The sequence below is a fragment of the Penicillium paradoxum genome (genome assembly GCF_028828445.1).
Source record: "Penicillium paradoxum strain IBT 22861 chromosome Unknown utg000006l_segment0_segment0, whole genome shotgun sequence".
NCBI classification, from domain to species: Eukaryota; Fungi; Ascomycota; class Eurotiomycetes; order Eurotiales; family Aspergillaceae; genus Penicillium; species Penicillium paradoxum.
The window spans coordinates 1,515,184-1,536,914 of record NW_026643184.1 but is presented as its reverse complement, the minus strand read 5'-3'; the positions used below and the strand labels follow the sequence as shown (position 1 = coordinate 1,536,914).

Here is a 21,731-nt window from a genome sequence, read left to right as displayed (position 1 = left end):
TACCTGTGGCTTCGTACGGTCACACCTCCTCCAAACATGGTCCAGATCAGCGAAGTGAAGGGCAACTCGCGCGAGAACAGGACCGCAGCGCATACACACATTCGCGGCCTAGGCTTGCGCTCTGATGGAACACCGGAGATCTCTGCTGATGGATTCGTGGGACAAGCAGCTGCCCGCGAGGTGAGTGGAGAGCACCGCTGATTTTACCAGAGTATCTGGCTCCCAGCAACAATAACTAACGGGGTTTAACCACAAAAAAGGCATGCGGTGTTGTGGTGGACTTGATTAAGGCAAAGAAGATGGCTGGACGGGCTGTCCTGCTTGCTGGTGGCCCCGGTACCGGAAAGACTGCGTTGGCTCTTGCTGTATCGCAGGAGCTGGGAACCAAGGTTCCTTTCTGCCCGATCGTTGGCAGTGAAATCTATTCCGCAGAGGTTAAGAAGACCGAAGCATTGATGGAGAACTTCCGGAGAGCTATTGGTATGCAATGCGACATGGAAGCGGAGCAAGCGTGGAAATACAGGCTAACCTACGACAGGTCTCCGTGTTCGCGAAACAAAGGAAGTTTACGAAGGAGAAGTGACAGAGCTTACCCCCGAGGAGGCCGAGAATCCTCTGGGTGGATACGGGCGCACGATCAGCCATCTTATTATCGGATTGAAGTCCGCCAAGGGCTCCAAGAAGCTGCGCCTGGACCCCAGCATCTACGAAGCCATCCAGAAGGAGCGGGTTACAGTCGGTGACGTTATCTACATCGAAGCCAACACTGGTGCATGCAAGCGAGTTGGCCGATCCGATGCCTATGCGACCGAATTCGATCTTGAGGCAGAGGAGTACGTGCCTGTCCCTAAGGGCGAGGTTCACAAGAAGAAGGAGATCGTTCAGGATGTGACACTTCATGATCTGGATATGGCCAATGCTCGGCCTCAGGGCGGACAAGATGTCATGAGCATGATGGGCCAGCTGATGAAGCCCAAGAAGACGGAAATTACGGACAAGTTGCGCCAGGAAATCAACAAGGTAGTCAACCGGTACATTGATCAGGGTGTTGCTGAATTGGTTCCCGGTGTTCTCTTCATCGATGAGGTATGCGAAATAATTGATATAGTGCAGTGTCGGATCACGCCTCTAACACTACTTTCATAGGTTCACATGCTCGACATTGAGTGCTTCACATATTTGAACCGTGCCCTCGAATCGTCCATCTCCCCGATTGTCATTCTCGCTTCTAACCGTGGCCACACGGTTATCCGCGGCACCGACGACATTAGCGCCGCACACGGCATTCCCCCTGATCTGCTTGCCCGTCTTCTTATCATCCCCACCAACCCCTACTCCCCCGAGGAGATCAAGACAATCATCCGATTGCGTGCCAAGGTCGAAAACCTTAGTATCACCGAGCCTGCCCTGAATAAGGTCTCTGAGCACGGTAGCAAGGTCAGCTTGCGATACGCTCTGCAGCTGTTGACTCCCGCCAGTATTCTCTCGCGCGTCAACGGCCATCCTGGCGCAATCGAGGAGACTGATGTTGCCGAGTGCGAAGACCTGTTCTTGGATGCCAAGCGCAGCGCAATCATTGTTGGCAAGGATAGCGAAAACTTCTTGTCATAAACGGCTATCCAATTTGATTTCGTGATCTTGTATACCAAAGGGGTATCTTGAATGTTTATTGAAAAGGCGAATTGTTTTGTGTGGGCCTGGTTTTACGCTAATGCTATGTATTAAATGTGATTTCTTACTACAATTTCCACCAGACATGTCGTTGTAGATCTAGAAAGGAAGTAGAGATCATCTGTCGCAAATGCAACCCTGACTTTAGGTTCATCACGTGTGACTTCGGCACCATGACCCGTTCCTGTTCCAGGATTTGCCAGTGTTATCAGGGCCTTTGAGTATTTCAGCTACTTTCTCTTTGTATTGTCTAGTGCCTCGCGAAATAATACCTGCAATCCAACGTTATCTTGGCAAGATCAGTCGACCACCGCCACCCGGCACTCTTATTGAACAGCGTCACCCACCCCAGATAAAGGTGGAGCCTACATCAACACATCAACCACCATTGCAGAAAGCACTTATCTCGACTTCAACCTCTCCTACAATACATATCCCACAGCCAATATGTCCAACCCACTAGACACAGATGCCGGCTCAGAAATGTTCGCCAGCTACGAGAATGAGCTGAAGCTGGTGCAAGCCGACCTGAACCAGAAGCTGGACCAGATCGCCGAGGCCAGCGGCGAGCAGCGGAAATCAGCAATCAGCAATGCAACACAAGTTCTCGAAGAAGCTACAGAATTGGTAAATCCCACCGAATCCCCTCCACACCACTATTGCGCCACCGCAAGCGAAGAACAACCCGCAGGAACTCGATAACTAACCCCAATTCCCCCCAACTAGCTCGACCAAATGCGCATGGAGAAGCAGAACATTCCCTCAGCAGCCCGATCTAAAGTCAACATTCGTTTCCGCAACTACTCAACCGATATTGATGAGGTCAAGCGTAAGCTCAAGTCCCTCTCGGATGACCGGCGAGCACTCTTCGGCGACCGCTACACCGACGAGCCGCAGGATGAGCATCTCGAACAGAGACAACAGCTGCTTTCCGGCACGGACCGACTAGAGCGCAGCTCTGCGCGACTGCAGCAGAGTCAGCGCATGGCGCTGGAGACGGAGGATATTGCTCGTGGCACGCTCGGTACCCTGTACGAGCAGCGGGAGCAGATCACGAATGCTCGGAATAACTTGCAGCAGAGCGAGGGATATGTCGATACGAGTATTAAGACATTGAGGGGCATGGCCCGTAGGTACTGACTCCCCTTTGTCCTGTTCTGCTCCGGACCTGGAAGCGGTTGCTAACCTCGTGCGTTATTAGGATGGCTACCAATCGGATGATCACTATTGCTATCATTACGGTCCTGGTTCTTTTGATTTTCGCCGTTATTTACAGCAAGTTCCATTAGCGTCGAGGTCTTATGCTGGCGTTTGTATACTCGGTCTTATGTTCATGTCTTATTTGCTCTTATATCTCACACAAGCAGCACCATAATCTCTGTCTCGCATTTCTGAAATTATGTATGATAGCATCCTGCGAGACTTGACACAGCTCAGATCCCAGTCTCTGCCCAGTCTCTAATCCAACGATTATCCCAAACAAATCCCAAGTCTTTGTCATAATCAAATAGCTTCAATTGTGGGGGTATCTCAAAACGCCAAATAAAACAAAAAAACTACACATTTATATCAACACCATCAATTCATAATCCTCATGGCCCCAAAGCCAGCATTGACAATCACGCCCACACAAACAGCAACCCCCTTCCTCCAACTCCAAACCCCCTCCTCCCTCCTCAACCACATAGCACAACCAACAGGCCAAAAGAACCCCATAACAGCCCCCCAAAGCATATCATCCATCGCCCCACGCGACCCAGTCCCAATCCCATCCTCATCCCCACCCCCACCCTCCCCGCCAAGACCCTGCACCTGCGCCGCCGTCGACCCCTCATCCATCCAGCGATCCTCAAGATCCCGCAGCTGATCACCCGTAGGCATAGTATCCGGCGTGCGTGAAACAGACTGCACAGCCAGGAACTGTGATCTCAGAGCAGTGACCTCAGCCGCCGTAAACCCCGCCGCAAGAAGACGGTCGAAGCCGCGGGGTGCGGGTGTGGTGGTTGACTCGGGCTGGGGTAGGTGCGGTTGCGCCGAAGCAGGGAGTAAGGGCGTGACATCCGTAGCAAGTGGTGATTTACTTAAATTGCTCTGCTTTCGTTTTTGGAGGAGGACGGTTGATGCCACGCTTGCTTCGCTGGCTAGATCTGCTTCTGAGAGTGCGATGTCGCCGATCGAACAGTGGATGTATAGACGTGGGCGGGTGTCGCGCACCGCCTGCTTTCCCTTGCCATCATCTGGGGAGTCGGGGTCGTCTGGATGGTCTGCTGGTGGGCGTGGGCTGCGGGTTGGTGAGGGCGGGAGCTTGAGTGAGACTGCTAATGCGGTTGTGTCTTCGAGGCCGCGGCCGGCGTAGATGAGACGTAGTCGGTGGGATGACAGGGGTTTGGGGAGTTCGGCTCGGATTAGCTGCTTCAGGCCTGCGCCTGTTGTGATCTCGGGCTCTGGGACGTCTAGTTGGAGGTCCGGGATGGAGGCGGAGAAGCGCACGGTGATGAGGAGGAGTTCGGTGGCTAATTCGCCTGCTGCATATGGAGAAAGGAAGGGTGAAGCCATTGCTTTCTGATTAGGTCAAGCCTGCAATTTCATGTGTAATGAGATGCGTCTTTAAAGGGGCGAGGTCACTCTGTACATGTAATGACTGGTGTTGGAGACGCGGAGCTTACCCCATTCTGGGGCCTCGGATCATATCTCGTCAGGTGACGATGGGCATTGAAACAACCCAGGTATCCACCATTGCTCTAAAAGAGCCGATTGATATGCAGGAAAGAAACAAGAGTATCGAGCAGCTATCTTATTGTAAATTTTGTAAATTTTGCGATTTTTATTGAAGTAGGTCTCATGTCATTCATGAATGTCCTTGGGACTAATCTATACATATCCAGAGATATCACATGACCGATCTTGCAAAGGCTTCGTCAGAAGGTGCTGGCACAACGAAGAAGCAACAGCTATTAGGCTGCCATTAGACTGGGCCTGCAGCCTGTCTATATGACAGAGCCCGTCAAATTGGAAGCCAAGAGTAACTCAAAAGCCATCTTTGACGCACAAAGGAAATGCAGAAAAATAAAAAAGAAAGAAAGAAACTGGACACAAGGAATCAGCTGGATATCAAGCGTATGTACTCAAACAAAAGGGTGGTTGTGGAATTCCCAACCCCCTCTGAAAACGCCATCCAATGCACCGGTAAGAAAGACGCCACGAGGTCCTGTACAAGAAATACACCAAAGGAAATGATCAGGCAATGTGCTTAAACCATGAAGGATTCGCCGCAGCCGCATTCTTCCTCTGTAGTTATCAGTCAGTAAAACAATTCCAAGTAACGCACTTCAATTTTTGCAAGGGCCACATACTGATATTGGGGTTGCGGAAAATGAATCTCCTGCTCAGCTTATCCTCGTGCCAGTCCATTTCACTGCCGATAATACTGAACAGGGCCTTGCTGTCGATCAGGACCTTCACACCGTCCTGCTCGACCACCTCGTCGAATTTACCTGGCTTCTCCACATACTCCAGGTGATAGGCGAGGCCTGAGCAGCCACGGTTCTTGACACCAACTCGAATAAACTTGGGCTCTGGCTGTGCCATCAACTTCCGAAGCTGCTCGGTAGCCACCGAAGACAATTTCATGGCTGCCTTTCTTGGCCGAAGCGGCCGACGGGCCTTCGGGGCAGTGGGCTTCGACTTTTGCGCTTCTCCTTCCCGGAGGCTCACACTCGGAGATGTGTTTTGTGATGCTCTCTGGTGTGATCTAAGGTCGGAAGGAGGGAATTCGGCCGAAATGGAAGTATCAGCGCCGCCGGAGCTTCGAGGAGGCGGGAAAGAAGAGGGCAGTGTATGGGGGCGGTAGGCAGTCGCGGTTTGCATGTCCCGCTTGGAGGATAGGTGGGCGTTTCCATATGACGAGAAGGTACGCAGGCGTCCAGCCGAGGGCTTTGCCCATCGGAGGAGTGTGGCGGATGATGTCACAGGGCGTTGCATGGCGGTGCAGAAGCTCATGGTCGGGGAGCGATCAATGTGAAAATGTAATAAAGCTCGATGATAGTTGCTATTGACTCATAGGATCTTTGGCAAGCAAAGTGGTGGGATGTAGAGTGTTGTTACAAGGTTTCAAAGAAGATTCTCTGACTCTGTTTTGAGGATTCCCCGTGGCCCCGGGTCCATTAGGTAAGGCAGTTGCATGACGCAGAGCCGACCAATCAGCGTTGAGATGTTTCTACACACAGCTGTGGCACCATTCCTCAAGCGTCTCCAGCGCTGGTTATTTATAATTCTCGACTAATCAGGGGAGGGGCTGATATGATAGCCTAGCTTCTAATTTTCTTTTTTGGAACATTTGATTACTTGACCTTGAGGCCCAACTCCGCCTCGAGGGACTGTCATCCAACTTAAGAACTCCGTGCGTTTTTCGGCGGCTGAGTCATCACCGACCATGGAGATCTCCGTTCTTCGGAGGGATTCACCGTGAGCCTCATGAGGATGACCCCCCCAAATGCAGTTAGGGGAATAAGATCACACTGTAGACAGCTCTCTAGATCAATTGCTGGCTCAAAATGAACTGTACTGAATATACCTCAACTTGCTCTTTCTTCTACCTAATCCATTGTAACCCATTGCCAAGTGTCTGTAGATTAGAGAGGACATGTGGCTGGATCCGCTGACAAAGTGGCTGGTGTCCTTTTTGATGAGGTGAACCTCGAAACTATTGACTATTGAATAAACCCGACTTTGTTTTTTTGTAAAGGAAATTATCCCGACTCTTTTGCTCCAATGCTGGCGTGCCAATCGCTGCAGATCGTCCGCCTCCCTGTTTAAACCATGGATGCCTCACCCCTCACTCAGCAGAGTAGACCCGAGTCCTTCAAGCCTAAGATTGTCCAGCTCTATGAGAATCTCTTCAAGGTACGATCAAAGAACACGACATGGGATTATATTGCTAACATGGGCATAATAGACGACAGATGACGCAGACCCCTCGGAGGGGTTCTGGAGGGAGTTCTTCTTGCTTCCTCCGGACCGGACCCAATTGCATGATATTCTAGATGACTTGAGTCCAGACGAGATAATCAGTCTGCAGGTAAACCATGATCTAAATTCTGCCACAGAAAAGAGCTCCAAACAACTCACGCAACTATCAGATTCAAACTCGCCGTTTCTTTGCTCGTGCTGTTCGCGAGGCGGCAGCTGGGGTTGCTCCGGCTGCTTCTTATGCCTTGGATGTGAGTACTCCCACGATCAATGTCTGGGAATGGACTTTCTAATACGAATTGACAGACATTGACTATATTCTTGTCGAGTATTCTAAGCAAAAAATACACAAATCCAAGCTCGGATGTTATCACTGTTCTTGCAGGACTCCACGAAGTGGACCATGTCATGTCTGAGTTTGTAGCAGTCTTGGATGGAACTATTCGAAATGCCAGCACTTGTAGGTTGTTCTCTGTCTTTCGTTTTATGTTATGAGCAAAGAAACCAACTGCAGATCCTAATCTTCGGATGTTTCTAGTCGATGTGCGCCTCAAGGCTATCAAGACGGCTATTGCTATGACCAGCGGAGCATATAAAACAACCTTGGTCTCCTATTTCACACACCGAGATCTTTTCCCATCTCTCATGAAGGTTTGATCCATTGCTATCTTTGTTTTTTATTTGCAAGCAACTGACAATGTCGACAGTATGTTTCTGAATCTGAGACCTCGCTTCAAGTGTTTGACCCATTCCTCCTACTGGGACTCCTGGCCAACTACAATAAGTTTGAATTTCAAAATCCTTATCAGCTTCGACTTGATGATTTTGTAAATGAGACAAGTATTCGAAAAGTTGCCAAGGGTGTCGGTTTGGCTTGCGCCGGCCTGCGGAACGGCTACGTTGCTGTGCAAGATGATATCCCAGAGGGCTGGAGTCTGGCCAGCACATTGATTTTCTTTGGACTGCGAGCACTTGCTCCCGGTGCCAGGGACAAAGCAAACCCCCCTACAGCCGAAGAAGCAAAGGCAATGTTTGCTGATCTGTAAGTTTTCTTTGCAAATATTCATTCATGTGAGACTTACAATCATGGCAGACCCGCGCAAGAAGCTGCAGTTCTTATGGCAACATATGACTTTACCAATGCCAATAAACTCTTCGGTTATCATCTGGTTCACTCTGAGCCAGAAAACAAAGAGGAAGAATCTCCTTTCTCGAGCTTCCTCTCATTGACCTCATATCTTCTCCAACATGCATATCGGTCCCAACGGGTCGGACACTATGCCGAACTCAACCTATTTACGCTGCGCATTTTGGTCGAAGACCCAGCCATCTGCAAGCACATCTGCAGTGAAGATGGAAAGCGAAAGGTCCGCATCTGCCGACAAAAACAGCCTTACCTCCCCCTGGTCAGCGGAGATCGGGTTCTCGCAACCGTCATATTCGACATCGCCATCGATACCATTACACATAATCTTCGCCGGCGTCTCGATGTCAACATCTACAGGTAATGGAATATTCACATATCCCATATAAGTCCAGTACATAACTAACAATCTAACTAGTCACACAATCGCAATCACACTCCGCCTTCTGACCTATCTCTCAAAGAACAAAATCCGGCTGACCTACCACTGGTCCGAGCTCTGGCGAACTCTGCTCTCTCTCATGCGTTTCCTCACTACCTACGCTTCTGATCTAACAAGCAACCCCAAGATCAAAACCCTCACAACCTCCCTCGCAGATCTAATTGCCTTCTGCGTCTCAGGCGGCGACACCTTCCTCCCAGATCCAGCCTCCTACGACGACCTGTTCTACAAGCTCGTTGAGACGGGCCCCATCATCACCAAATTCCGAGATGCGTACCCATTCTTCCGCAATAACGCAGCAGGCACCAAATCAGCCAGTGTAATCTCCCAAAGCAACGAGCGGCATTCGGCCGCCATCGAAACCCTCCAATCGGTTTCCACTCATTTCTATACCCTGCTCTTCCATTCAGATGGTACTAGCCCCGCTGCTGCCGCTGCTGTGGCGAGCCCGAATCCCGATGAGCCGGCCCCCGTGGCGCTGCCTTCGATCCGGAAGAAGAATCTCTCCCCGCGTGAGGTTCACCGTATCATTAAGCAGGGATATGACACTTTGAGCATCCAGCCGCCGGAGGGTCTGAGTGCTTGGGACAAGTGGCGTGAAGCAGAATGGAAGAGTGAGTTGAAGCGTGCGGCGCGGTGTGCGGTTGATGATGCAAGGCAACTAGTTGCTTAGATGTTGAATTGCTGGGACCTCTTTTCCTCATTTTAGCTATAGATCCTGGGTCCTGGCTTGACGATGGTGACTTCTGCATCTGGATCTGGATTCAAGCTATTGATATACTAGATGATGTTGTTATCATGACATCCCTCCAAGAATTCATATTTGTTCTTTCTCGGGCTTGAGGATCATTTGCTTCCATGATTCCATTAGTATCGTCGTATTTCTAGAGATTGCTCTCTCAACTCTCAGGCCAAATTGAGACTTTGCCGTCTCACTATACCATCCTACGTCTGATTACAGATGAACTGAAGAGCCAGACAACGTATCTTGTATTTCTGATCCGCGCTTCCCACGCGGAAAAAATTGAGCCAAAAAAAAAAAAGAAAGAAAATAGAAACTGCCACTGATGCTGGAGTGGCCACCCCACCCCAGCACAACAAAAAGAAGATCTGATAGTCCCCCCTTTCCCCTCCCCATCCTCCCAAAGAACCCAGCCGGCGCACTCAGTGAGTGGCCTCCGCCACGACGTAGGTGGTGGCAAAGTACTTCTCCGAGTTCTTGCTCAACCACATGGACAGCTTGGAGATTTCCTCACGTAGGCGGTTGGTCGCCTGCATGTCCATGTTGGTTTGAGCAATCAGCTCGGGCATGGTGCCTACTTAGAAACAGCACTGATTAGTAAAAGCCCCGAACTCTCATAACTGAGTCAGAAGTAAAGTGAACTGGAAATACATACTGAACAAGCGGATCAGGTGCTCCGCTCCGTAGACATCGATGGGGCCCTTGTCGGCCAGGTCCCCGGTGGCTGCCTCAAACTTCTTGCGCAGTGCTCGGTACTGCGCTCGCTCGTGGCGGTAGAGCAGGATCTTGTCCAGGCACTTGTCGAAGTACTCCTGGAGTCCGGCAACCACTTCCTCCAGCACGTCCTCATCCGCCGACGAGCCCGACCGCTTTGGCAGCTCCTCCTCGTGCCAGTCGTTGAGAATTTGGCGGACCGGGAATCTCGCCGGCAGAGAGACAACGCACTGGTTCTTGGTCACCTGCTCCCAGTCGTCCACCAGCAGCGACTTCAGATTGTCGGGCATGATGATGCGGACCGACGGGCGGAGGTTGAAGCTCTCTTCCTGTTGGATTATTAGCATGGAAACATCCAAAGGGTATCTTTTTCTTTCTTCTGATCTTGAAATTTGGTTTTATTGCACCAAGTCCATCAGACTGGGGTGATTGCTTACCTTTTCGATGTCAGTGTCACGGGCTCGCTTGCTACCACGGCCGGGCACGGAGTTGCCGCGCTCCTCGCTGTCCCGGACAGAGTCACGGTCGGAACCAGCACGCTTCTTCGAGGAGGGCTTGGCGTTCTTCAGGCGGAAGGAGGCTTCAGCTTCGCGACGCAGGTTGTTGGCCAATTCACGGTTGTCCTCGGTATGCTTGCGCAGACGGTCCTCCAGAACCCAGTCATCCCAGCTGTCCGAATGTTAGCCCATTGGTTCCATCAAATCGGATTTTCTTGGAAACAGAATGCTCTTCCAGAAACTTGCACAGCAAGGAAAAAGACAGGGCATGTCAACATGAAGAAGAGCGTATATAATGAAGTTTTTGTGATGCGGGCAAACTTGGAAAAAAACAGAATCTTGATGCAAGAACGACGGATGGCATGGAGACAAACAGAGAACAAGAAAAACAATTCAAACTTACGTGTTCTTCCAGCCCTTGTAGTGGACTTGGTACTCAAAGGGGCTCTTCTTGTCGTTGGCATCCTTGTGGCGGACGTCCAGGATCTTGGCATCGTAAAGGATGTCATGGTGGAAGCACAGGACTTTCTCGTCCTTGTTGTACATAGAAGGAGCCATTTTTGTCGGAAAAGAAGGAGATAGATGACAGGGAAATTGAACTTGGTAGACAGATGTCAACCTTCGCAGTAGAAGGTGTAGAGAAGACAATTCCCGTTCTGTTCACGGGAAAAAGGCGTGATACACACAGGTGACAACAGTCACAATGATCAGAGGAAGCCTTCAGATATTCAGAGAATAAAGTGCACACTGCAGATCGATGCTGCAGGCTTCAAAAGAAGACTGAAAGACTTGGAGGAGAATGCACAAATGGTAGTGCACAGTACAAGAAGTCGGGTTTTGATAACAGCAATTTTTGAACGAGCAAGGTGGTAGAAAGAATCCACAAGATTAGAGTAGATGAGAGACCAGCTCAGGAATAGACTGAGATAGAAAGAAAAAAATGGAAGAGAAGGAGAGAATGGAGGATAAAGTAGTCGAGGAAGTAAGAAGGTGAGTGATGCGAAGGAAATAAAGCGGCGCGCTGAGTGGCCCCTTGAAGAATTAGGCGCGGCAACTTATTGACCGTCAATACATTTGATCTCTCTCCATTCATCTCGCCCTATTGTGCAATAGACGACCATTGAGCGTTCTATTTCATTGGTTATTTCTACTCACTCGATTATTGTTCATTGAGCATTGTTCTTGTGAATTGCCAAGATTCCTGTTCACGTCAACTGTGGTTCGCGTCACGGAAAGGAGAGGATCCAGAACTACACCTGCGCCCAAGTATTAGGAGACAGGGAAAGAAACACTTTGGAGCCCTTGAAGTGCAGACAAGAAAAATTACCTAGTCTACATTCATCATGGCACCCTCGGAAGAATCTATCCTGGGCAATTTCCTACTCTCGCCAGCCCCGCTGCCCACGGTGATGTCGCTTCAAAAGTTCACAGATCTTTTTCCAAAGCGTCTAAGGGGACACCCACACATCAGGACTGTATATCGGGAGCTGCAGCAAGTCCGGGAACAAGACATGGACCGAGTCAATGCGAGCATCGATAGCGAGATCAAGCAAGGTGAACAGCAGAGAGCAGAGCTGCGGAAAGCCATCCTTGCCAGTGGAGTTGAAGCCTCAAATTCGGAAGAGCAGCGTGAGATGGACATGGATCTCCATATGTTCGGCCAACCATCTAGTACGGTACCGGAAGACTACCACTCAGTAGCTAGTCTTTTGGCTGAAATGGAGACGGCCAGCGTGAATATCGAGCATGAGATTGCCGGTATTGACCGAGAGGCTGCAGAGATTTTGGCTCAACTCAATACGATTGTTGGGGATATGAGTGATCTTCGTTATGGCAAGCTACAGGGTCCGGCTGGGACTGCTGAAGATATGGCTGGTGAGGCAATCAAGGGCCTGCAAAATCTCGAGGATGCTTGCTATAAGAGTAGCACATCTTGAAAGTCATGGTTCTGGCTCATTGTGCCCATCGATTATTTGCGTTGAATCTGGACGCTTCTGGTATGTAAATTGATATTGGCAATTATGAGGACCCGGCTGACCGATCATGTATAGACAAAATATCACAGGTGCTGTATTTCCAGTTCTGCGCATTAGGTGCTGGCGGGTTCAGCCCAAACCTCAATCTATTGAAGGTGCTTGCTTTTCAGCACTTACTTTTTATCTTATGGAGGAACTCCGCTGAATTTCTGATTTGCTTGACGGCGATATAGCAGTTATTTCGGGCAGGCCATTCATCATCATCACACTATGTTTTTAGTATGAACATGTGCTACACCCACCTCAAGAATGTCTCACGCGCGCCAAAGCTCCTATCGACCAGCTCTTCTTAGGGCCAAATTAGGTAGCAATTGTGTGTTAAGCGTTGATGACTCTTGCAAGATCGTCTGCACTTTTCAACGCGCGATCTGTTCTTGACGAGCTGTTGATTGCCCCGATAGTTGTTACAAATGCGAGATATGACCTCGGGAAAGCAGAACAGAGGTTATGCAAATGGATGTTCATAGCATGTACATATTCACCCTAGCCCTAATTCCATGTCAAAATAGCCAACAACCATGTATGCTAGGATGTTGGCTTTGCCCATGCGCTTTGGGGGCGATAAGAAGTGGGGGATATCGCCCAACGCGACCCGCGTCGCGTCCGCTCCATCCGTCAACTAATTAACCAACCCAGGACTATACCACGAAAAAGCCCTCAAAGCATTGCCATGCCTTCCATAAAGCTGCAACCTCGCTGCTCGAGTCCGGCAAAAGCAACTGAGACCGCCTCAGGTCCGAACAACCCCCTCCCAGCGCTCCTCCAGACACCCTCAGGCCTAGCCCTTCTTGAACTCCAAGGCACAATCAATATTCCCTCAGGAAACGAAGAAGATGACCACATGATTGACTCATCTAAGGACATTGATCCAGCCTCCATCTTCGAAACCCCGATCGGAAAACTCATGTTCCCAGACTATTCAGTCCATAATCCGGATGACACAAAATGGATGAAGCGCGCCTACCTATATGTGGGCCGCTACCAACGGATGACGGGAGAAGTCAAGAAACTCCCACGACCAATCGCTGTGCTGCAGAAGCGTCGAGCTTCGGAGGACGAGGAACTGGAGGTTGTGGAGATTGTGCGCTATAAGATCTTCTTCAAGAGTCGGCCAGAGCCCGTTAATAATGTTTGATTGGATGGGATTCAATGGTTTGTTTTGTTGAAATTGAGATCAATGGGATATACTGGAGAGATAGTGTCATTTTCCAATGGCATCCAAGTTGTATGCTGGGATCACGAGGCTGGATCGGAGCTACGACGGGGCCAGCCCTGCTGCACAGGGTCTCGCGATTTGCTACGGAGAGAAACGGCTTCTGTCTAAGACATTGGCCACCTGCGTGGTTACAAGACATCAATTCCGCTCCAGCGGTGGTGGTATACAGGCCTGGATTCGAACCTACCAAGGGTCACCAAAGAAGGACGAAGGTCCGACTTACCACACAAAGCACTTGCACAGCCCGCACGGACACCGAAGCAACCATCTTTGACCAGGATATGGAATGACACTGTGTGCGCATAGATGACTTCAGCATTGCCTCATATGTTTATCTAGATAAATAGCATCTTCCGCGCCATATTAATCCGGAGATGCAGCCTTGGAATGTGACACGTCTGCGCAGGGATTCCCCAGCCCAGCATTCTAATTTTCTCTTCCCCGATCCCCGGCGCAGGTGGTTTAGAAATCGCCCATCAACTCACCGCAACTTAATATCGGGCCCAACGGCTGCCGGAGGGATGACATGCTTCTCTGCATTTGTGTCCAGCGCAGCCACAACCAACAACCATGACCATCCCGCAAAATGAGGACATCTTCCCTGCGAAGATGGGGCCCGAATATGTAGGCTTCGATCACATCCATTGGTACGTCGGCAACCCCAAACAAGCCGCTTCATACTGGATCACTCGCATGGGCTTCCGGCCCGTTGCATATCGCGGCCCAGAGACCGGCTCCCCCTATCTTGTGAGCTATGTCGTCGCGAATGGCAGCGCTACTTTTGTTCTTACGGGGCCGGTGTGTGGTCCGCCAAGCGAAGGTCCCGAAGATGGGCTTTTGCGCCAGGCTTCGGACGAGGAGCGGATCACGCTCGCTCAAATTCATGAGCACCTGACCATCCACGGCGACGGGGTCAAAGACGTCGCCTTCCGGATCGCGGGTGATGTGGAAGCTGCATGGAAGCGGGCTGTTGGAAACGGGGCCCGCGTTATTGCCGAGCCTCGGACTGTTGCTGTCGATGGATATGGATCGATCGTCTCTGCTACTGTTGGCACGTACGGGGACACAGTACACTCTCTGATCAACCGGGAGCGGTATTCAGCGGAGGCTCCATTCTTGCCGGGGTATCGACTTGTTGATACCGAAGATCCGATCGCGCAGCTTCTGCCGCCAATTGACTTGCTTGAGATCGATCATTGCGTCGGAAATCAGTCGTGGGGAGGAGTGGATAGTATCGTTCAATAGTGGGTGCAATGCCCATCGTCTCTGTTGGTGGTAACACTAACACACGAGCTTCAGTTACGAAGAATGTCTTGATTTCCATCGGTATTGGACAGTCGACGACAAAGACATGTGCAGCGAGTATTCTGCAATGCGATCGATCGTCATCGCTTCGCCAAACGAAACAATCAAAATGCCCATGAACGAGCCAGCAGTCGGCAAGAAGAAATCCCAGATTGAAGAGTACGCACCCGCAGCTGTCCTTTTGTGATCCTTTCATTTTGTTTCTTTTTTCTCGCATGCAGTACTCAATCCGTATTCCGACCATCTAACAATCACAGATTCGTCGACTACTACCACGGTGCCGGAGTCCAGCACATTGCATTCCGCGCACACGACATCGTCACCGCCGTAACTCGACTCCAAGCACGCGGTGTCCAATTTCTCAGCGTACCAGCAACGTATTATGCAGATCTGCGGAAGCGCCTGACACAAGTCTCGTGGACCCTTGAAGCCGATGTAGACGTGCTCGAGCGGCTGAACATCCTTGTCGATTTCGACGAGCGCGGATACCTCCTCCAGATTTTCTCCAAGCATGTCGGGGACAGACCGACGGTGTTTATCGAGGTCATCCAGCGCAATTCATTTGACGGGTTTGGTGCTGGGAATTTCAAGAGTCTTTTCGAGGCTTTTGAGCGGGAGCAAGCGTTGCGTGGGAATCTGTGACCTGGCTTCATTGATGTTTTGATCTTCCATTTGCGTTTGCATATGAGCGAAGAGATGGCCGTGGAGGATGGCATAGTCATAATCGTTTGGATTCAATCAATCTGCTGTTTCATACTCCGTATCTCTGTCAGCCATCTAGACTCAGTCCATGGACAGGTTAAACAACACGGCCATTGTCTTGTGTATCGCAATGCGATCTATTTCGCCTCTCACGAAACATCCAATAACCCAAACCGAGACCATCACATCCAATCATCCCCAACCTTTAAACAACCCCGATTCCGCCCTCGGAGATAAAGCGGAATTGCGCGCTCTCCAAGCAACCCCATTCCGCGCCCCCAACACCGTCTCCAACCGGAAAAACACATCCAATCGAAACCTCGAAGCCAAAGAGGGACCCAATAGGCCTTGCCAAAAAGACCCTAGAAGGAACAAAATTATAAATCCAGCCCCGGGGAAAAAACCTCCGAAACACCCCCACATCGGAGCCCAGGAACAAGATGTCATAGAACTACACGCTTGAACCCCGCCATATAAATGTCCCCCTGAATCCCCCTCAATGTCTCTGCCCCGACTTCTCACTCCCCTCGCAAGACATCCCAAAATGGCCCCTATTGAGCGCATCACTCTCTTCAAGATCCCCAACGAGGCGGATCTCAACCGCGTGCTGGAGCAGTACAAGGTGCTGGCTAAGACCGCTACCAAGGTGAGTGTTGGCTGGAATCGTATTCTCTCTTTCTCGTGCTCTCCTGCTCTCGCTCTCCTGCTCTCTCCGAGCTGCTGGACTATCGGGCCATTCGGAGAGGGAGGAGAGGCAGGGCGGAAAGAACCGCAATGGAACGGTTATTGACGGGTTCTTCTTTTAGGACGGCAAGCCCTACATCGTCGCGGCTGCGGTTGGTCCTACGATCGCCGATCCCCGTAACAAGGGCTACAACTTGTCTGTGAAGACGACTTTTGCGTCGATGGATGATATGAAGTACTACGATAACGAATGTGAGGCACACAAGGCTCTCAAGGCTTGTGTGGGTCCCGTCAAGGAGGATGTGTTGACGACTTTCTACGAGAACATTTTGTAATGAATCCATGAAATGATTTCCTTTTCTTTCCTTCCTTCTTTTTTTTTTTTTGTGGATTGGACAATGGCTTCGTGTAGAGCTAAAAGTAGAGATATAAACGCCAAATGATAACAAAGTCCATTGGGATGATGTACATAGCATACGTCTAGGACGCCCTGCCCGAGGATTCGAGATAGACATACACTAAAGCAAAAGATAATTTCGACACAGCAAAAACACCGATGCCTTCCAAATATGGCATGCTGGGCTTGGGGAAATAGCGAAATGGGAAACACCAACGAGCGTCATGAGTGAGGGGGCGTTGCGCAGATCATAATATTGGCTCAAAACGAGAGAAAACATGTGCAGAAAACAAAAGCAAACGATCCGGCCCATGGGTATGGTCCAGATGCGCAGGATAGGACGTGATCGCAGATCCTCGCTATCTCATATGCGCATTCCAAATATACAGAACTGGATATTGCTATCCGGGGTAGGGAGACGGAGTAGAAAGCAGGCGGGACGACGGAATCAGTCGAGGGCACGACGAAGGTCGCTCCATTTCTGGCGGAGGTTCTCGTGGTTTTCGGAGATCTGATGCAAGTTCGTTAGTCTCGATATCCCATGCTAAATACTATCCAAGAGGGGATGCCTTACCTCTGCCCACTTCATTTTGGTGGCAACCAATTCCTTCTCCATCTCAGACATTGACTCCTCCATTGCACGATTCTCATTTTGCACTTCAATGTTCCGCTTCATGATCCGTTCCATCTCCAGGCGGAGCTTCTCTTCTACTTCGGCTGGCTGCTTGTCAACCACGCGCTTGAGTTCCCCGACCTGGAGGTTCAGCGCGTCGTTGAGGTCGCGGAGCTCCTCATTCTCGACCTTAACATGCACCAACTCAGAAGCCAGCTGCACATGCTCCTTATCGGATGCCTCAGCTCGTTCCTCAAGGAGTCGGACACGGGCACCCTGCGTGCTCACAGTGTGCCGCAGGTGTTCAAGCTCCACTTCACGCTCCTTTTCGGTTCGGGTTTTCTCTTCCCACTCGACGGTGTACGTGGCAAGCATCTGTGGCGTAAGAGGAATGGCGCAGGCGTCCTGCACCAAGAGGTCAGATCGGTAGATCTCCTTATCGGCGGCACCGGAGCTTCCGAAGAAACCCGACTCCAAAATTGAGGAGGTAGATGGCTGTTTGTCGATGTAGGCGTCAAACAAACGCTCTTTCAAGAAGGTGGTGAGTACGCTCATGTCTTTCATCTCGAGAAGCGCTGCTGCATTCCGTTTCATAATAGCTACGCCGAACTTGAGGATAGTTGTCTCCAATCCCTCCTCAAAGATCAAATCGTAGATTCGAAGCACTAGCTGGAGCGGGAAACGGTAGGCGAACAGCGTCAAGAACCACTGGGTGGCGTAGAGTTGAGGAGGGACGCCACGGCGGCGAAGATGGCAATAGAGGGCGGGTTCTAGATCTTCCAAGAGCCGCTCAAATTGATACAGGCTACGGTGGAGCCCAGGCATATCCTGAATGAACATATCACGAAGAGAGTACTTGTTCATCAGCTTGACCAACATGGCGAAAGCATCAACTTCATCCATCTGCGTAAATTGTTAGCGAATGAGTCCAGTCATTCTATTCAAGGGTACACTCACATTGAACAATAGTGGCATAGCAATGAAGTTCATGCCTTGTGCATATCCGACTGCGGTATCATACAATGCGTAGGCTTTACACAACCCAAAGAGACCTTCTTGGCTGCCCTGGGAAACGAAGTATTTCGCGTAACTAGTGCGAGCACCCAGATCGCGCCTGATCATCTTCTCTAGTTTTTGTAGGGCAATGGCATCTGTTTTTGCTTTCTTCAGACGGTCAGCTTCATTGGTGACTTGTTCCTTAGCCAACTTATCGGCGTCCCCATCATGAGACGGACTAGGAGTTGCACTGCTGGACCGTGACCCGGAGCCCGAGTGCTGCGACCGGACTGAAGATCGCGAGGACGTAGATTCAGTGCCATTCAATGTCCGGCCCTCTTTATCTTGGGCTGTGCCACGCGCCACAAGCTCTCGGTAGATGTCCTCCATCTCAGCAGTATGGCAATCCGCCAAGATTTGCCAAATCACGCCTCGGATTGTCTGAGGAATACCCCGTTTGATGGCGGCATTCAATTCCTCTGAGCTTGCCAAGGCCTGGGGCCCATTATTCACGAGTTGCTGCCACATCTCCCAGTCCACTGGTGTAGAAGCATCAGCCATAGAACCTGATCTTCCAGAGGTGACGTTCGTTGGCGAGGCTGGTCCTGGTGTGACGAAGACAACCCCCTCCCCTTCCTCGAGGATTATAGGGGGGCTAGCTCCAGGCTGGCTGGCCTGGCCCGATCGCACGCTCGTCTGATCATGCTCCGGTGCATGGCTCTCCTCGCGCAGGCGCAGCATCTTAAACTGATCTTTCAAGCTGTTGCGCCTCGGTTTCTTCGAGCCAATGCTCGAGATGTCGTCGCCATCCCGGGCATTCTGGTCTAAACTACTGCCAAGCGTGGATACGGAAGTAGCAGTGTTGCGGCGACTAGCAGAGGGAGGGGGAGATTTGACGTCCTTAATGGTTGAAGTGGAGCTTCGAGAGAACCACGCGAATGGACCACTGGGCTTTCGAGGAGGAGGCGGCGGGGGAACGGGGGGTGGGTTCTTGTTCACTGGAGGGGCAGCCCATGGTAGCGAGGGCAGGCTACCCGACAATCCCATCAGTCCAGCATTCGCTGGAGGGGCCACATTGTCTTTAGGAGGCAGGGGAGGTGCTTCCATCTTGTCACCTTGCCCCTGTACCTTGTTCGTCGCCTCTTCTTCCTTGTTCATCAGGTTGATCTCATCGAGCGATGATCCTGTTGATAAACGGTGGGATGTGAGCAGAGGTGATTTCTGCAATGGACTCTGACCTCGATCTTCCTCGGACCTATCTACCTCCTCCGTCTGCGTAACCCCGGGCCCTTGCTCCGGCTTGTCGCCCTCGGTGGGCTCATCGGTCGCGGCGTTCACCTCGCCATTGGCGCGATGGTTAGTTTGATCGTTCGAATCAATTTCGCTGTCCTCATTCTTCTCATCTTTACTGTTCTTTTTATTCTGCTGGTTGTTGTGTTCATCCCGCCCCTCGCCATCCTTGTCCTCCTCCTTGGTAGCCTCAGTCTTCTTCTCGTCCTGCGATACAGAAGGGAACGGAGGTTTCTCCGTCGTGTCCGGCGACATAAGTGAACCGATTGGAGGGCTATCGGTCAACGATCGGGTGGAGGTGGACTTGGGGATGGACACATTTAGGTTGTTCTCCTGGATTTGAGCTGTCTCAAGGGCGTCATCGAAAGTCTCCTATTTTGATCCATAAGTTCATGCCCACACACCAGTTGGAGAGTTTGGAACACATTGCCCACTCACCCCTTCGTATACAGGACTGTGTGGACTCGCAGACGTCGACATGTCGGCCATAGCTGTAGATGGTGACCTCACAAGCAGAAGACAGCACACTCCATAGGAACACACGAGCAGTTGCTCAAAGAGCTAAAAAAGGATCCCAAGTGGAATTTGCGGAAGGGGGAAAATGGTGGAACAAGGAAGGAAGATGGGTTGTCAGTTTCAACTGATCGATTCGACGCCCAGGTACGGAGTACGGAGTACGCAGTACACCCGCTGATTGGCGCCCCAGTCACTGCGGAACCGACCTGTCGATCGGGACATCAGGAATGCACGTATAGCATCTACGCTCGCTTTTTTTTATCATAAGAATGCGTTTCTGGAATTTCAGGATATTCTTAGGAATTCAATATGTCTCACAGAGGCATCACATACATTGTACGAAACACCATCCTTGTTTCAATGGACTTCGTACTCGACTCCTTCGTCCTCCGTGTTTACTGCCCATGAAAGGGGGGCCGAGAACTCCGTAAAGGGATGATTGTAAACAAAAATAGATACTCCCCTGATATTCAGTTTCCTTCACACGGTCTTTTCGAAATCAAGCCATCTTTCTCGCCTCAGTGGATCCAGCTTCTTTAATTCCGAGAGCCAGCTCAGAATCTGATCCCGATCCGCAGAAGACAAGCTCCCCTCCACCTTAGATGCAAGAAGGGTGCATTCAATTAAGGCCTGGTAGATATATTTGCAGTCTTCGGCTCCGTCCAACATCTCTTGGATCTCCTCAATCTCATTTTGAATGTATTCTAGCCGATCGGATGAGCTCAAGTTGGGAGCCATAGTTCGTCCGGCCATGGACGGGTCAAATACACTCATCAGATTTTGGTGATAAAACCAAAGTGACTGGTCATAAGGGTCAATAAAAGCTTGGTGAATAAGCGTTAGTTCTATCAAACCCAATTAGCATCACAGCTCAACCGATAAGAAGGGGGGATTAACCATCATCCAACATTCTTTTGCGTTCCTCGTCGCTGGCCGATTGCTCATCCAGAAGCGATTGGATAAGCTTAGTCCGATAATGCCACGCGGAGAAGTTGGAAAGGTTGGCACCGATCATCTTCTTCGCATATTCAAACTCCTTCTGGGTCATGCTTGTTGCTTCTTCGATCGTGCCAAGCTGTTTCAAAGTCTCAACCACAAAGCGTCGGTAACCCCACCCGTGGAAATTCCGACTATCAAGGGTCAACATCTTGCCAACAAGGGCAAGCTCTTGCTGCCACATTTGCCGCGCCTCGGGTGAGGGTAGTAGACGGCGAGCCTCATCCAATAGCCACAGTCGATAGTTCCAGATCCAGTAGCATTTAGGGAAGCTCTTGAGAAGAGGAATCAGGAAGTGTAAATCGTTTATGATTAACTGCGCGATCGAATCGGCAGCATCTTCATTGCCTGAATCTCCCGCTTGGGAAAATTGATATTGCAATACCTGCCGGCGGTAGTTCCAGGCTGTGTAGTATTCTGGATTGCTAGACAACAGCTCCGAGATCTTCTTCAAGGTCTCGATGGTGTATTCATGCTCAGCCACCTGCCCCATGTCAGCTTCTGTATGCAATTCAAATCTTTTTTTTAAAAAAAAAGCAAAAACAAAAACAAAACAAAATATGCGAACCTTTTCGGACACTGAACGTTCAAGGTCCTTATAATTTTCGATCTTCTGCAACTCTTGCTGTCGTGCCTCAGCGGACTTCTCAACTGGTTTGTACCGGGGCACACCATGCTATTCCAACTATTAGTTAGAGCAAAATAGCTATGATTGTTGGGTTATGAAGCTTACAGTAGGCATTTTCAACAATATTCAGCTTGTTCGACAAGGAAATACCAAGATGTGGTAGTAGCTTGGTGT

The 21,731-nt window shown here is 50.5% G+C and overlaps 13 protein-coding genes across 13 annotated transcripts; 8 read left to right on the top strand and 5 right to left on the bottom strand.

The window, feature by feature from the left end:
* Positions 1-36: 36 nt before the first annotated feature.
* Positions 37-1,611, top strand: rvb1 (RuvB family ATP-dependent DNA helicase pontin; the record flags this gene model as incomplete). Its single annotated transcript, XM_057178073.1, has 4 exons — positions 37-180; positions 261-480; positions 539-1,086; positions 1,147-1,611. 4 exons carry the CDS (start codon positions 37-39, stop codon positions 1,609-1,611), a joined length of 1,377 nt encoding a protein of 458 aa, XP_057029817.1.
* Positions 1,612-2,118: 507 nt separating this feature from the next.
* Positions 2,119-2,960, top strand: N7457_007029 (v-SNARE protein VTI1; the record flags this gene model as incomplete). Its single annotated transcript, XM_057178072.1, has 3 exons — positions 2,119-2,298; positions 2,398-2,804; positions 2,873-2,960. The coding sequence occupies 3 exons, from the start codon at positions 2,119-2,121 to the stop codon at positions 2,958-2,960; spliced, it is 675 nt and encodes a 224-aa protein (XP_057029816.1).
* Positions 2,961-3,249: 289 nt separating this feature from the next.
* On the bottom strand, positions 3,250-4,227 carry N7457_007028 (DSC3 family protein; the record flags this gene model as incomplete). The annotated part of the gene is made up of 1 exon (XM_057178071.1): positions 3,250-4,227. One exon carries the CDS (start codon positions 4,225-4,227, stop codon positions 3,250-3,252), a length of 978 nt encoding a protein of 325 aa, XP_057029815.1.
* A 694-nt stretch (positions 4,228-4,921) lies between these two features.
* On the bottom strand, positions 4,922-5,670 carry isa1 (Fe-binding Fe/S cluster assembly protein ISA1; the record flags this gene model as incomplete). The annotated part of the gene is made up of 2 exons (XM_057178070.1): positions 4,922-4,959; positions 5,025-5,670. The coding sequence occupies 2 exons, from the start codon at positions 5,668-5,670 to the stop codon at positions 4,922-4,924; spliced, it is 684 nt and encodes a 227-aa protein (XP_057029814.1).
* Positions 5,671-6,489: 819 nt separating this feature from the next.
* On the top strand, positions 6,490-8,898 carry N7457_007026 (ARMH3 family protein; the record flags this gene model as incomplete). The annotated part of the gene is made up of 8 exons (XM_057178069.1): positions 6,490-6,573; positions 6,626-6,748; positions 6,777-6,890; positions 6,946-7,099; positions 7,178-7,290; positions 7,347-7,681; positions 7,733-8,143; positions 8,202-8,898. 8 exons carry the CDS (start codon positions 6,490-6,492, stop codon positions 8,896-8,898), a joined length of 2,031 nt encoding a protein of 676 aa, XP_057029813.1.
* Positions 8,899-9,389: 491 nt separating this feature from the next.
* N7457_007025 (Histone acetylase complex subunit MRG15-2) lies at positions 9,390-10,736 on the bottom strand (the record flags this gene model as incomplete). Its single annotated transcript, XM_057178068.1, has 4 exons — positions 9,390-9,541; positions 9,623-10,010; positions 10,119-10,350; positions 10,582-10,736. The coding sequence occupies 4 exons, from the start codon at positions 10,734-10,736 to the stop codon at positions 9,390-9,392; spliced, it is 927 nt and encodes a 308-aa protein (XP_057029812.1).
* A 785-nt stretch (positions 10,737-11,521) lies between these two features.
* N7457_007024 (Cnl2/NKP2 family protein) lies at positions 11,522-12,115 on the top strand (the record flags this gene model as incomplete). The annotated part of the gene is made up of 1 exon (XM_057178067.1): positions 11,522-12,115. One exon carries the CDS (start codon positions 11,522-11,524, stop codon positions 12,113-12,115), a length of 594 nt encoding a protein of 197 aa, XP_057029811.1.
* Positions 12,116-12,884: 769 nt separating this feature from the next.
* Positions 12,885-13,349, top strand: N7457_007023 (Ctf8 family protein; the record flags this gene model as incomplete). Its single annotated transcript, XM_057178066.1, has 1 exon — positions 12,885-13,349. One exon carries the CDS (start codon positions 12,885-12,887, stop codon positions 13,347-13,349), a length of 465 nt encoding a protein of 154 aa, XP_057029810.1.
* A 76-nt stretch (positions 13,350-13,425) lies between these two features.
* N7457_007022 (uncharacterized protein) lies at positions 13,426-13,720 on the top strand (the record flags this gene model as incomplete). The annotated part of the gene is made up of 2 exons (XM_057178065.1): positions 13,426-13,642; positions 13,674-13,720. The coding sequence occupies 2 exons, from the start codon at positions 13,426-13,428 to the stop codon at positions 13,718-13,720; spliced, it is 264 nt and encodes an 87-aa protein (XP_057029809.1).
* Positions 13,721-14,000: 280 nt separating this feature from the next.
* Positions 14,001-15,377, top strand: N7457_007021 (4-hydroxyphenylpyruvate dioxygenase family protein; the record flags this gene model as incomplete). The annotated part of the gene is made up of 3 exons (XM_057178064.1): positions 14,001-14,674; positions 14,730-14,894; positions 14,993-15,377. 3 exons carry the CDS (start codon positions 14,001-14,003, stop codon positions 15,375-15,377), a joined length of 1,224 nt encoding a protein of 407 aa, XP_057029808.1.
* A 604-nt stretch (positions 15,378-15,981) lies between these two features.
* On the top strand, positions 15,982-16,456 carry N7457_007020 (Dabb family protein; the record flags this gene model as incomplete). Its single annotated transcript, XM_057178063.1, has 2 exons — positions 15,982-16,083; positions 16,244-16,456. The coding sequence occupies 2 exons, from the start codon at positions 15,982-15,984 to the stop codon at positions 16,454-16,456; spliced, it is 315 nt and encodes a 104-aa protein (XP_057029807.1).
* A 510-nt stretch (positions 16,457-16,966) lies between these two features.
* Positions 16,967-19,906, bottom strand: N7457_007019 (putative GTPase activating protein (Gyp5); the record flags this gene model as incomplete). Its single annotated transcript, XM_057178062.1, has 4 exons — positions 16,967-17,029; positions 17,093-18,034; positions 18,089-19,789; positions 19,856-19,906. 4 exons carry the CDS (start codon positions 19,904-19,906, stop codon positions 16,967-16,969), a joined length of 2,757 nt encoding a protein of 918 aa, XP_057029806.1.
* Positions 19,907-20,413: 507 nt separating this feature from the next.
* N7457_007018 (Rab geranylgeranyltransferase BET4) lies at positions 20,414-21,671 on the bottom strand (the record flags this gene model as incomplete). The annotated part of the gene is made up of 4 exons (XM_057178061.1): positions 20,414-20,778; positions 20,831-21,413; positions 21,498-21,605; positions 21,663-21,671. The coding sequence occupies 4 exons, from the start codon at positions 21,669-21,671 to the stop codon at positions 20,414-20,416; spliced, it is 1,065 nt and encodes a 354-aa protein (XP_057029805.1).
* Positions 21,672-21,731: the final 60 nt, after the last annotated feature.